Below are 14,951 nucleotides of genomic sequence, written 5' to 3' on the forward strand. Positions count from 1 at the left end.
CTAATCAGATTCAATGATCTATGCTAAGCTACAGCTAAAAGTGCTACCGCCAGACCCGGAGATCGGCTGAATGGATTCGAAAACGGTAAAACTCAACTGTTTAACTCTAGAGGAGTTGGAAAATGAGCCTATTTTAAAAAATAGTGGAGTGTTCCTTTAAAGAAGAGTACCAAAATATGGGCACACCTTTTTTTTTTTTTACTGATGAAAGGCTAGAAACGCCCCTAGCAGAAAATTACCAGTACATCTTCCAACAGTTTGTTTGTTTTCTTACAGTGCAGACTAGGTTTGTTTATATATTATTCGGTATGCTTGTTTGGTTTAGATCAAGTGAAAAGTAAACGATAATATAAGTAGTACTAGTAGCAACTGGTAAACTATATGACTCGGCAGGTCATGTGATGTCAACATGGCGGCGTCCATGAGGGGGCGACCTGCTCATTGTAGAATCAAACAGCTTTTTCTAGAAGACTATATCATTTTAATTATATTCCTCGAGGCGCTGTTCACCTCTAAATGGTTTAATTGGCAAAACGTATTTCTGAGAGCACATTTACGGCGTAGCGGAAGTGAATCGAAGGCGCTCCTCACACACTCCAGGGTTTCCTCGCCTTCATCCCCCCTCCCCTTTTTTCTTTCTCCAGGCGGCAGTGTGATTTCTGGCCGTGCGCGGCGCTGCACATCTCCTGCTCCTCTCTCTCACTCGCACACGGGCACAGGAGTGTGAGAGACAGCCATGGAGAGGTGGAGAAGCGACTGTTTTCTTTGTTATTTTTAAACTCCGAGATCCGCATCGATGACACGATTCGCATCTCGCCGCATACAACGCGATTCCCGATGCGCTCGAAAGCGGAAAGTAGGTTCTCACAGGTACAGTACGGAACACTTTTTTCCCTCCTCCTGGCTTGGGTGTAATGGGGGTTTGCGGTAGCTGTGTCTGTGTGTGTGTGTGTGTGTGTGTGTGTGTGTGTGTGAGAGAGAGAGAGAGAGAGATGAAATGCACCGTCGCTTTTTCGCTGCTCGCTGTCGAATCCTCCGCGAGGTCGGAGACGCGCTTATAAAGCTCTCGCGCTTGGTTTATCGGCGCGTGTTGGAGTGCGAAAATCAGTGTTGCAAAGTTGCACACTAGTCCCTGGGCTGCGGAAGGGCCTGGCTGTGTGTGTGTGTGTGTGTGTGTGTGTGTATGGAGTTTGTTTCTTACTTTCCCCTCCCCCATCCGCTCCTGCTGCTGCTGCTGAGGCCGAGACATGAATGCGATGAATGTGGGGCTCACTTCAAAGCAGATCGTGAGGGCAGCAAAAGGGGTGTTGTAATGCCGTCAGCGAAGGAAAAACGCAGCGAACGCGATCCGTTTTTAGATGGCCGCGTTTTTCCCCGTGCGTAAGTGGGATGATCGGATATTTTGGCGTTTGTAGCGGTTAAAGATGGCTAGCGTGCTGTGACAACGTGTTCTCACACTAGTTGAGTCGGATCAGTAGAACAAGCTAGCTAGAAATGTCGGCCCGTGCACTCAAAGATGGTGAAAGTGTTTTTCACCATCTTTGCTCACTTGTTCGGGAAGGTGTCGCGCCGCACGTACTTCCTCTCCTCGCGCGTTACGTTCTTTGATGCGGTTGATGTTCGCTCTATTTATGTTTTTGTCTTATCACAGTATGTTTTGCTTTGTAGCTAGCTAGTAGTCTCCCTAGGTTAGCACTAGGGGCGTTTAGCGGGGCTTTGCTTTTAAACTACAGCATTAGTGTGCGTAAAATGTTTATAAATTCGCATCTTGTGCTGGATTAGCCTGCTAGCTCATCGCCATTGAAGTTCGCGCTGGTAAAGTTATTGACTAGGAAAGCTCAAGGTTTCTTTCCTCCTTAGCTCGCTTATCAAGAACATGAGACGAAATCTAGTTGGCAGGCAGTCACAGGTTTTAAGGTCGGAACTTGAAAGTGTTGGATTTATGGTTGGTGTCGTAAAGTGTGTCACAGGTGAGTGTTTGTGCCACGATGGCTGCCTTTTTTTTGCTATCTTTGCTTTAAGATAGATGCCTGAGGCCGCTGTAAGTTTAATGGGGTTGTAGAGCCCTGCAGTGTTTAATTAAACCTAGATGCACAGGTTTTAAATTGCCCAAAACGTGTACCGTTGGAGCTATTATTACAATGTAATTGACTCGTATCTCTTTAAAGTTGAAAATGTTCAATTCTTGTATGGTAACAATTATTTTACAGTGTCCTTGTCACACGCTACATGTACTAACAGTAAATTATGCATAGTTGCAAGCAGCTAACTCTATAGTAAATACATGTTGTTCATTCATATTTGTCTGTTTACATTGTAACTAGGACACCTTAAAATAAACTAACCTCCTTTACTTGTCTAATCTTGTAATGCTATATGCAATGAGCAGAATTTATGTTGGGAATACGCTTGATTTGCTTCTTGTGACAATTGGTGATACAAAAATGATTGATTTGCTTGATATATCTGCTACAGTGTTACACAACTTATCACTTAAAATCCAGTGTTCTGAGAAAACTATTATATGAAATCAATTTGAGTTGTTGGTGACACTGTTGTCCTCTCTGTAATGTTATTCTCTCATTTTATATATTCGTGTTTGTTGATATGAAATGTTACACCCACATTCAGGTAGAAGTCTTTGCATCAGTTATTTGGTTCTTGAACTGATCAGCACTATTTTATACAGGGTTTTACATTGTTTTTACACTGCATCATTGTGACAAGTGTTTATGAATGTTTTCCCATGCCTTTCTCTCTTCTTTTATAGGAGGAATTCTTTCGCAGTGGCATTAATAGAAGCCTGGATATAAACTTTCTGCCTTGTGGGCTGTACTGGGACAGGGTGCAGGGACATTGTGAGGATGAGCGTAAACGAGACGGCCTGTTATCTGCCCGACGTAGGCGGCAGCTTCACGGAGGATGCCCCCAGACCCCCGGTCCCTGGGGAGGAGGGCGATCTGGTGTCCAGAGATGGACGGCAATACAGCCACAGTTTTTACTCGTCTAAGAGCGAGAGCCTCAAGAACGAGACCTCCATAGCTACGCCCAGAAGACCCGACCTGGATCTGGGCTATGAGCCCGAGGGTAGCGCTTCCCCGACGCCACCCTACCTGAAGTGGGCGGAGTCTTTGCACTCGCTTTTAGACGACCAAGATGGCATCCACTTGTTTAGGACTTTCCTCAAACAGGAGGACTGCGCCGACATGCTGGACTTCTGGTTCGCCTGCAGCGGCTTCCGCAAGCAGGAGGCCAACGAAGGCAACGAGAAGATGCTGAAACTCGCGAAAGCCATTTACAAAAAATACATCTTGGATAACAACGGAATTGTGTCCAGGCAGATCAAACCGGCCACCAAGAGCTTCATCAAGGACTGCGTGATGAAGCTTCACATCGATCCTGCCATGTTCGACCAGGCGCAAACTGAAATTCAGACTATGATGGAAGAAAACAGCTACCCTTTGTTTTTAAAGTCCGACATATACTTGGAATACACCAGGACGGGCGGAGAGAGTCCCAAACTATTCAGCGACCAGAGCTCGGTGTCGGGCAACGGCAAAGCCCTGCCGGGCTACTTGCCAACTCTGAACGAAGACGAGGAATGGCGGTGCGAACAGGAGCAGAACCACGAAAGCGACCCCACTCCCAGCAACAGGCTGACCCAGAAGCTGCTCATGGAAACCGTGCCTCAGCGGGTGGCCAGCACTAAAAGATATCAGGACAACCGTGAATACAGGTAAATCCCTGCAGCTTTGAAAAGCTTCTCTCCCTTCTTCCATTCCCCTTCCCCCCTCGCGGTGCAAGCGCAGTCAGAAGAAAAAGATAAAAAGGGAATCGGAGTTAAGCACAGCCTTCCACAGGAGATGAGAGGAATGCAGTATAGGCAGAAACCTCTAAGTAGCTGCGACTGAGGTAGCAAGACAAATAGTGGGTCGCAGCGTTGTCTTTGCCTACTGCGAGTTGGTGCAAGTGGGTACTCTTTGTGTTCTCCATGCAGGTGTCTCTTGAATGGCAGGCTTTGCAGCAGAATAAAGGTTTCTTCAGGAGAACCACAACATGGATTCTCTTTAGAATGTGCACAAAGGAAGAAACTGCATTGAATATTTTGTGAGAAAGAAAGAATGCGCACACTCCAAAAAGTTTTGGGGTATAGATTGAACAGATGCGTTCAGGGACGTTTTACGTATCTGATCTAATGCACTTTGAAGCCCACAGCTGTGTATAGATTTGGTGTTTTTCTGAATGTGTTCAGATCTCTATCTCTCATACCACCCATGGTTTGCGCACCGAGCGAGCATATTGGAATGTATGCTTCAGGTATTGTGTTTTGAAATGAATTTTTTGTGCTCAGATATTCCCGAGGCATTCCTCACTACCGGTTGTGATGGCCTGTGCTCTTTTAACGCTCGTATCTTTCTCATTGGTATCGCGCATCACACATCGCTTAATCTGGAGAGACGTGCTTTTTAAGCCGTGCTGTGAAATTTACAGCAAATCACTTGATGCATCAGAGCCTCGAGTCCCTCCATATGAGCAAAATGGGATTTAGAGATGTGACTGCTAAATACTTTAATCCTTGTCCTGCTGGAATAGAAAGTGGTGCATGTGGGCCTTTGAACAGCCTCTGCTGAAGATTACAAAGCTTTCCATCCTAGATTTAAAGGCAAATATCGACAGGTGCTTTCACGATGACATATCAAAGCAATAAGCCACTCCAGGTTTGAGGTGTTCATAGGCTTTTACCATGGTAAAATCACTTTTTACTTTTACATGTGCTGTTATAATCAAGCTACAGCAGCTTTTTGTGCAGTCAAGCTGCGAGTGTTATTGTCCACATATTCATTATGCAATGTACTATCGAGTATGTGAAGGGTTGGATGCATGTTGCCACATCTGTCAAATTTTCCATTTTTGTTAGTCCAATTTGATAGTCCACTCAAAAATAAAAATTCTATCATTTAATCAGCCTCGTATCATTCCAAACCTGCATGACTGACGACATATGTGGAACATAAAAGAAGATATTTTGAGAAATGTCTCAGTGTTTTTGTCCATTCAGTGAAAGCCAATGGTAACCAAATTGTTTGGTGAAACAAAATCCAATTTTGTGATCTATAGACGAAAGTAAGTGACTCAGGTTTTGAATGATGTGAGGGTGAGTAAATACTAACAGAATCTTCATTTTTTGCTGAGCTATCCCTTGGAAAAACTGGATTGGTGTGATTTTTAGTGTGGACCGTTAATGTTTGTGTCAGTGGTTCTCAACTTTTGTACTTCAGGACCCCCATTGTTATATTCAAAGGCCCCATGATTTTTCTAGTTGTTTGTAATTTACTGGTTAAGGATTAAGAATAAGACAAAAAATGTTTTTTTTGTTTTTTTTTACTCTAAATTACTCTGCCTAATAAAAATATTTTAGAGCTTAGTATAACTAGAAAAATGCGTATGCATTTCCTAAAAAAGGCCATGATTTTTATTAATTTACATGACTAAAATGTCACCATTTTTTAAGACCATGAGACCATGAATCTTGAAGTGAATTAAACAAGAAATCTTGATTTTGAGATGTTTTGGTTTGTTGTTGGTTGTTTTTTCTTATTTCTTATTAAATAATTGTAAGTCATCTGCAGGCCCCCTTAGATGTTTCCTGAAGTCCCTGGCTGAGAGAAACTGATGTAAATGCATTTACTGTGAACACTGAACAGCCTATTACTTTTATAAAACTTAGGCTAAAAGATACAGTAAAACGGCAATATCAGTAGTTTGTAAATAATCACAATCATAATAAACAATTATTCTTATATTGCCCGTTTACAGCTGTGATACAATTTGCACATTAATTTCAAATGGCATTTTAACCGCACCTTTGAATGCAGGTCATCCAAATTGAATCAGAGTCTGAACTAGGGCTGCAATCGATTTATCGTGCAGCCCTAGTCTGAACTATCATTTACTTAATGTGAATTTCTGCATTTGTACAACATGTTTTTCCTCTCTCGGTGCTAAAGCTTAAATTCTAAGCAGGCATGGAGGAGCAGGAGGAGGATTTACACAGCCTGATTTAGCCTCTGTAAAATGCTCAAGCATACATTGTGCTCCACTGCTCTGATGTGCTCAACTGCACTGTGTTCACTGCTGGCACTCCTCCCGCAAAGAGATTGAAAATTGCGGAAATCTACCCCTAGAAGTTGACCCAGTTTTTTCTCAACTGTCTGAGACAAACCTTGACATCTGTTGATGGTGCAGTAACCCTGTTCTGTCCAAAACCTCAGCGCTTTAGATGTTCAGGTGAGGTATAAAGATGAGAAACATCCCCAGGAGTGTTCTGAAAGGAAATGTGCCTCTCTTTGAGATTGTTTTGCAGCATCTTCTTCCTTTCCTCCTTTTGACTCGCATCTTCTAACAGTTTATGTTTAGCATTCGGAGGGCTTTGCATAGCATTTTAATTTTTGAATGTTGTTAAAGGGTACTTCTTTTAACAAGCTTTAACATGACAAATGAAAGACTCTGACAGATAGATATTGTTAAACCGCAGAAACACCCTCCACTCTCCACCCAGCTCAACGTATGCTCCATTGCCTCTGGACCTGATGTGTTTTTAATTAGCGGGGGCAATGCATTTGTGCGACTGTGTTCAAATGATTTTTTCATTAGGCCTACATGAAGTATTTGGCTGGAATTACAGAAAGACATCACGTTTATTTTTTAAATAGCCTTTTAGGTAAATGCTTTAGGGTTTCATGCATGTAAATTTTGCAGGAGTCATATGTCTTTGATTTGCTGGCAAAAAAAGGAAGTGAGGGTATGCAGAAGTTTCTCAGTATATGGTAATGTACTGCCAGTTAGTTTGGTAATAAGGCCACAGTGATTGTATGTAATGTGTATCGTTAAGTCTAGAAATAAATCCTAGGCTTTACCAAGAGCAGTGGTCAAAATATAAATCCAAGAGGAATTTGTTCCAGCAGGAATAAGTATGAATTTCTTTTTTGATCTCTTTCACTGAAGTAGGAGTGCACAATATGTATGTGCCATATTTGTGACCCTGGACCACAAAACCAGTCATAAGGGTAAATTTTTTGAAATTGAGATTTATACATCACCTGAAAGCTGAATAAATAAGCTTTCCATTGATGTATGGTTTGTTAGGATAGGACAATATTTGGCTGAGATGCAACTATTTGAAAATCTGGAATCTGAGGGTGCAAAAAAATCAAAACGCTGAGAAAATCACCTTTAAAGTTGTCCAAATGAAGTTCTTAGCAATGCATATTACTAATCAAAAATTAAGTTTTGATATATTTACGGTAGGATATTTACAAAATATCTTCATGGAACATGATCTTTACTTTTGGCATAAAAGAAAAATCGATAATTTTCACCCATACAGTGTTTTTTTGGCTATTGCTAAAAATATACCCAAGCGACTTAAGACTGGTTTTGTGGTCCAGGGTCACATTTGTTATCAGCTGATATTAGAGGTTTATTTTTATTGGTTGGAATATTAGATATATATTGGCCTGTATTGAATATTTACTTGTACATGCTCATTTTTTCCCCTATTTCTTTCTTTCTTTCTTTTTTTACGTTTAAATGTCCTTTGCCATCAAGTTAATCTTAACAAACACTCTAAAGAATACTGTTAAATCTAAGGCTACGTTTACACTAGTGCGTTTTCGTTTTAAAACGCATAACTTTTGCTACGGTTACGCCTGTCGTTTACACTACCCCGGCGTTTTCGATCCTAGAAAACGGAGACTTTCGAAAACGCTTCAGACCCCGTTTTAGTTTGAAAACTCCGGGGTTACCTTTCAGTATAAACGGACCAAAGCGGAGACTTTTGAAAACGATGGCATGGCTGGCCACATTCGCTCTGTGTATCCTTGACGACCGTCTAAACCAGTGTTTCCCAACCGGGGTGCCGTCTGTCGAGAGCAGGGGTGCCGTGTAAAAAATCATTTTTTAATATTTTTAAATTGTTAAAATGTTCAAAAAAAGCATCTATTATAACACTGGTCTAAACAATGACGTCATGCACATTGTTGTACCTGCATAAATGGTCTTGTGACCTGCATTTCTGGTTATGTAGTGTGGACGGAGAACGTTTCTGAAACGCAGTGAAAACACAAGTGTAGACGAGGATCGTTTTCATTTTAAAATGCCGTTTCAAAACAAAAACGCACTAGTGTAAACACAGCCTAATTCTCATAAGAAAATCCAATACTCTGATCTCAAACTTTTATATTGTACATTATGTTGTTCTAAATTCACTTGGAGCTTTTAAAACTATTGATTTTAATATACTAGTGTTTTATTTTTACATTTTAGAAAAAATACCAAATTGTAATATCACCCATTTATTGCTTATACTACCATTCGAAAATTTGTGGTCCGTATAATTTTTTGGAAAAAGGTTTTTTTGGAGTTACGCTCACCAGGGCTTGAATTTATTTGATCAAAAATACAGTAAAAACAATAATATTGTGAAATAATTACTACAATTAAAAAAAATGTTTTCTATGGCAATATATTGTAGAATTTAATTTATTCCTGTGATGGCAAAACTGATTTTTCAACAGTCATTACTCCAGTCTTCAGTGTTACATGATCCTTCAAAAATCTTTTTAATATGCTCATTTAGTGCTCAAGAAACATTTCCTATTATTATCAGTGTTGGATTTGTTGTAGTCTCACGTAGCCAGACCTTCAGACTGGCGGCAGAAGGTCTGGGAACCTTTGCCGCTTTGAATGGCCAAGGACCGCCCAAGAGGCCATATGACTGACAGATAAAGCAACCAATCACGTTTCGTTTTGTGCCGCATCATGTTTAGGGGTAGGGATGTAACGGTATGAAAATTTCATATCAGGGGCGTGGAAATGTCCCAGCAATAACAGACCAGTGTGTAAACCTCTTGTACGTATTTTAAAGATGCTGCGAAATTTACATATTTCACATACTTTTGAAAATCCAACGTTTAGTTGATCCTGAAAAGCACTCATTATCACAGTTGTAAACACGACGACTTTCTTTTAACATGAAGGGGGTTTGGCGTCACAGCATATTTGCTTCCAGGCGGAAAGTTAAAGAATGCGACACGCACGTCTCCCGGAAATCCTGTATAATTCAACTGATCCGATGCCGACTTCGGAACTCCCGAAGTGTTTCCAATTTTGTGTGCCATATGCATCAGACATTCAGCCAACGGTCCGGGGGCGTGACGTCTGAGGCTGAGACTAGATTTGTTGTGTTAAGGCTGATTTTACTTTGTTTACATCTGATATCAAGATAAAATGGCAAAGGGGAATGTCAAAACCTTTCCACAGTGTGTTCGTGTTTTTATGTATGCATTAAGTATGGATTTCTTTGTATGTTGAGAGGGAGATTGCAACTATTATATGTCGAGTATGACCATATGATCCACTATGACATGATATGATAGTTGTTCAGTAGATTTCTCTTTGATTTGTGTGATACGTGGCTCTATTAGAGGTAAAGTGTAATCTGAATCTCTTTTACCTGTGCTCTTGAGCGCAGAGCTCCCTTTGAGGGTTTAATCTGTAGGAGTCTGGAGCCAGCTTTGATCACATGCAAAATGGGATGACAAAGAGCTCATAATTATTCTGAATGTGGGGAGGTGCACAAATCTCGGGCGCAGCAATGTAACCTGTATCTAGGTAATGGCTCCTTTCAGATCATGCTTTTGTCCCAGAGGAGTTGCTTTGGATGCAAAGATTTTTAAGTGGTAATGGGTTGCAAGGGAGCCAGTTAAATCCTTACGTGCCTGTGCTTTTTATTTTTTTACTCTAGTAAGGGCTTGCTTTCTTTTCTTTTTTTTTTAACAGGAGATGTCACAGTAATTAATGTGTTAGCTCAGTTGGATGTTGGCATGTGTATGTTATTGGGGGGAAGAGAAGCAGATCGATTCGTTTTGAATCGCGGTAATGATTCAGAGATTCCAAATGCCCCCTGCCTGTTTTGCAGCCTTTGTTTTGTGAAGAATCAAATGGAATGGGGAATGCTGGGCATGTGGAGACAGCTGCTGAAGGCTCGGGATCGTCTCTGAAGGCTTCTGGGTATCTCTTATATTGTGAATATTGACATGGCTGCTGCTTGAATCATTAGAAGACCGTGGATGGGTTGAGAGCGAGGGATAATCACTGGAGACTGCAGAGAGCCTGGGCCTCTCTCTCTCACTCTCTCTTTTCTCCCCCCTCCTCTCACGTATTCTCCATTTTTCTCATTCTATCTGACTCTGTCTGTTTCTTTCTGTCCCTCTGCTAAGGCTGGTCATAAAGAGATGCTTCTGTCTCGGTTTGTGAAAGGTTCAAGCAGTGCCTAGCTGTTCCCAAGTGCCACACAATAAATAAGTCTTGAATAAACAGTGAGAATACTATATTTTGAAATCATACTTCAAAACACTTCCTGCAACCTTTTGTAGTCGCTCGAAAATTACATGCATGCAGTAATGAATAATTGTGGAAGCATTTCAATTTGTGTCATACCTGTTCTTCCAGGAAGGAATCCGTATCGCAAGGTTGACTACCTTGTTACATTGCTCTTGTTTTCATCATCTCTGTGTCATGCTCATATTGGCCATCCTGGATTCTGTTACATGCCTCAGTTGGCATGATATATGTTAGCTGGGTAAATTCAGTCTGAGGGAAGCAGAGAACGCAGACATTAATATTAAAATGGGGAGGGGGAAGTAGAAATTCGTATTCTTGATGACATTTTCAAAACCACAGCACTGTGCTTTTGAACACTTGTTTATTGAAAAAGTTAAATATAGATAATAACAAACTAAACCTAACCAATGGCATATATCATTAAATTATCTTAAGTAAACATTGTTAGAGAAAATATTCCTAAATCTGTTATAAATTATATAAAAAAAGTAAATTATTTTAATTAAAATTATATTAGCTGATATAAATATGGCCCTATGAAATGTTTTATTTTTTCTAAACTGTATTATTAATGTTAATAATTCTTTGAGAAGTACATTCCGGTGTGCATTAGTAATATATTAAGTTAAGATTAATATTCACAGACACTAGTCTATATAATGATTAGATTAAGTGTACTGCCCTACTTTTGAATCATTCATCCAAATTTTGACAAATTACGTGACATTCTGCGTTATACTGCGTCTCATTTTTAGGACTGGATTCTGGAATTCCTTGTTTTCTGCATTGCTAGGCCCCTATATAAACATTATATTGATTGATATTAAAACATTTAAGTATAAGTAAATAAATAAATAGCATTTTCTCTTTTTTGTGCCCTTGTTTGGTCAAATTAAAACATGAGAAGTGCATTTTTGTAATCCATTTCTGATCTTGACAAAGGGGTCGTTGGTGGTGGTTTTTTTTATCTTTTTTTTTTTTTCCATCTCACATAAAGCTAATGGAATCGTGTCATGTAGCTCACACAGCAGAACATGGTGCTATCAACTCCACAATCCTGGGTTTGATTCCCAGGGAATGCATGAACATGATGAAATGTGCACCTTTAATATAATGTAAGTCACTTTGGATATAAGCATCTGCCAAAGTAAATGTGAAAAGTAAAAGGTTCAGAAGATTTGGAATATAATGCAGGAGTATGTACTACTTTTACAAAGTTCCCAGAGTCTGTTTCAAATTGTTGTATATCAAAGTAACTATTATATTAAGGAACTAATTAAGTGTTCTATAAAAAGGTCATTTTGTGAGTAAATAATTTTCTTGTTGGATGATTTTTTTTCTTCTATTTTTAACTAATTTGATAGTAAATTTACATTTACATCTAAATTTTCTGCAGTTAAATAACTAGTCAGGGAATAAGTCATTAAGGTAGCATACTGCACAGTTCCAAGAGAATGCTAACTAGGAGAAAAGGCATTAACCCAATCGCATTTTAAGACCATTTAAGCAGTGTAACACTTATTCCTCTTGCAGTTTTCACATGACAAGATGGTGTCTTCAACTGTGTGGTATGTTTTTGTTCTTTGTCGGCATTAACTAATTGCAAGATAATTTGGTTTTCTGAGAATTTGGTTGTCTGCGTTTTGCCTCCACCCAGCCGAAAGCTCATTTTGAAAATGTTTAAGGATAATTTAATGATGAAACACTTGATTAATTGTGTGCTGTCATTAATAGAAGACAGGTCCTTTTTTAAAAAGGATTTTATCTTCAATAATAATAAGACAGAGCAGGTAGGGTGCAGTTATCTTTATGACCTGTTACGGTTTTGTAATTTTGTAATTACAATTGTATGATGTTGCTCCAATCAGGTTTTTACGGCGATACATTTTTGTCTTGTCATCTCAATAGTCCAATGCCAATCCTTATTTAGGTTTTTCTTTTTTCTTTCTTTCTTTCAGGAGCTCTGTCAGAACCAGTTATTTGTAAGCTCTCTGTTCAGTCACTTTTAACATAATTATCAATTAACCAACAATATGGACAACAGCTATGGTATCATTTATAAAAATAAATAAATAAACAAGCACAATTTTTGAAATGTTTTTTTTAATAGGCCTAAAAAGAACAAGTAGACATACACAAAATATCCATATTAGCATGCATAGTCGTATGAGGAAATAATTAAATTGATATTCATTTGAACTCATTGGTGTAATGAAACTTAATGTGAGAGCTAGGCCTGTCGCAATAATCACTATATCGACTTATCGTGCAATATATGTACATGACCTCAATAATTTTTGGTGACGCAAATATATCGATCGCACAACAAAAAGTTGTTATCGTGACAGGCCTAGTGAGAGCTTTCTGTATTTATTCATTAGTGTTCATGATTGACAGTTGTGTATTCATCATTGTTATTTAATCATTCATTCCTTTTATATATTTAGCAATTTTTTTATTTACTTTCCAAATAATGTTTATTGAATTATTTATAATTACATTCCCTGCCTTTTCATTTTGTTGATGTTGGTAATATTAGTTTCTCTGTTATTTGTTTCCCCCAAAGTTTTAAAGTGATGTTGAAGTCTTAAAGCAGACTGGTGTCTATTGCATTATTGAAATGTGATCCGGTCAAGTTGACAGACCAGCAGTCGAGTCATAGAATAGGATTATCCACTGATTACAATCAGCTGAGCATCCCTCGAATGCCATTATTACTTAGAAATGAGTGAATATAATGTGTTGTTTCACTGAAATGACCTGTATTGTCTTCCTAATCACGTGTCTAACGGTAATCTCCTCTGTCCCATTTCTCATCAACAGACACACGTCATGGAGGGAGCCCATCAACCCGTACTACGTGAACACCGGCTACGCGCTGGCTCCCGCCACCAGTGCCAACGACAGCGAGCAGCAGAGCATGTCCAGTGATGCAGACAGTCTCTCCCTGACCGACAGCAGTGTGTACGTACACATCTATAGACACACAAACACACACGGATCCATCCTCACCGCCGCAAGCTAGCGGAACATTCCATCCGAGGGCTTAGAGCGATTCAATTTCACCATGTTGTCCTGAGTCAATTTGGCAGGATTTTCCTCCTCCAAGAAACTTGCAGCCAGTTCTGCAGAAACCCAGATATTTCCAGCAGTCGAACGGAAGATGCGCAGACAAAGCTCGATATTGCTTGTCATTGGCGTGTCTTAAGCCGAGACTGGCAGCCGTTAGCAGACTGGTCTCAGAGCAGTGTCTCGTGCATGCAGAATTTGTGCCATTTTCCCCCAGCTCTGCTCTGGGAACAGAAACAAATCTGCTCTCCTCTGAGGAGGACCATCTGCTCATTATCCACACCAATGAAAGCTTCTAAATGTCATTACTTATGCTAATTATAGAGCTTCAAATTGGGAGGTATGAGGCGCTGCAGGCTGTAATTTGAAGGCATTGACTTGTTTCCCTTCAAATTAACTTTCTCTGAAAACAAAGGAAATGGCCTTCACGTTGTACTGTACACAGGCAGGTTACGGAAAGGAGCAGGAAACGAAATGTAGAAAACAAAGTAAGAATAAATAGTGTTTTGGCCTTAGGTGTAATCAAATTTGTCCACTCATTTCATGGCTTCCAAAATAATTCAGCCTCATGCAATTATTTTAAATGGTCAACACGAGGACGAGGCAGCTGGAGAACGTATTTTGATATTAAATGATTTTCCATCCATTTATGTGGAAGTGGTTATAAATTAAAAGCTTTTTAAAATGTGTATTTTTAAACCTGCTAATGCAGCCAACGCTCAGTCAAGGTGCGGTCACATTAGCGAAATTTCGTGGTCAAAAAAGGTCAATAGTGTGGTGATGTATAAAGCACAGCTCACACAAGTCACTTTCAAACCAAGCAGTTTTCTGTTGGCCAGTTCTTCGAATCTGTGTGACCAATTTGTACCTATTGCAAAATCTGCATGGGGAAATCTTTTACCCTCATGCAAAATTCCTAGTCATATGGGATCTTTTTGAAATGACTGGATTTCGCCCATGAAAATGTGCCGAACAACAGTTAATGCGCCATTAGTGACTATAGTGTATATTAGAGCTGCACGATTCTGGATAAATTGAGAATCACAATTTTTTTGTCTCAAATAGAGATCACGATTCTCCCCCGATTCTGAACTAAACAAAATAATGTGTGACAAAATATTATTGCTGCAGTCTATTTAAAAGTGTTTAATTAATTTGAATGAATTATTAAACATTTTAATATACACTACCATTCAAAAGTTTTTGAACAGTAAGATTTTTTAATGTTTTTTAAAGAATTCTCTTCTGCTCACCAAGCCTGCATTTATTTGATACAAAATACAGCAAAAGCAGTAATACTGTGAAATATTTTTACTATTTAAAATAACTGCTTTCTATTTGAATATATTTTAAAATGTAATTTATTCCTGTGATCAAAGCTGAGACTTCTTTAAAAAAAAAAAAAACATTAAAAATATATATTTTTAAAACTTTTGACTGGTAGTGTATATGTATTTAAAATATAATATATTTAATAC

At 39.2% G+C, this 14,951-nt stretch overlaps 1 protein-coding gene across 4 annotated transcripts in view; it reads left to right on the forward strand.

The window, feature by feature from the left end:
• The first annotated feature begins 487 nt into the window (after nucleotides 1-487).
• LOC107745589 (axin-1-like) overlaps nucleotides 488-14,951 on the forward strand; it is a 39,876-nt gene continuing 25,412 nt past the window's right edge. For 2 of the 4 annotated variants that reach the window (XM_016559483.1, XM_016559486.1), the window contains exons 1-3: nucleotides 488-870; nucleotides 2,771-3,736; nucleotides 13,228-13,368. In XM_016559483.1, the coding sequence (XP_016414969.1) occupies nucleotides 2,865-3,736; nucleotides 13,228-13,368 (1,013 nt within the window). In that variant the 5' untranslated portion in view covers nucleotides 488-870; nucleotides 2,771-2,864. The other 2 variants (XM_016559485.1, XM_016559484.1) reach the window with 2 other exon arrangements.

The sequence above is a fragment of the Sinocyclocheilus rhinocerous genome, unplaced genomic scaffold (genome assembly GCF_001515625.1).
Source record: "Sinocyclocheilus rhinocerous isolate Xijiao unplaced genomic scaffold, SAMN03320098_v1.1 scaffold1912, whole genome shotgun sequence".
In the NCBI taxonomy this organism is placed as follows: Eukaryota; Metazoa; Chordata; class Actinopteri; order Cypriniformes; family Cyprinidae; genus Sinocyclocheilus; species Sinocyclocheilus rhinocerous.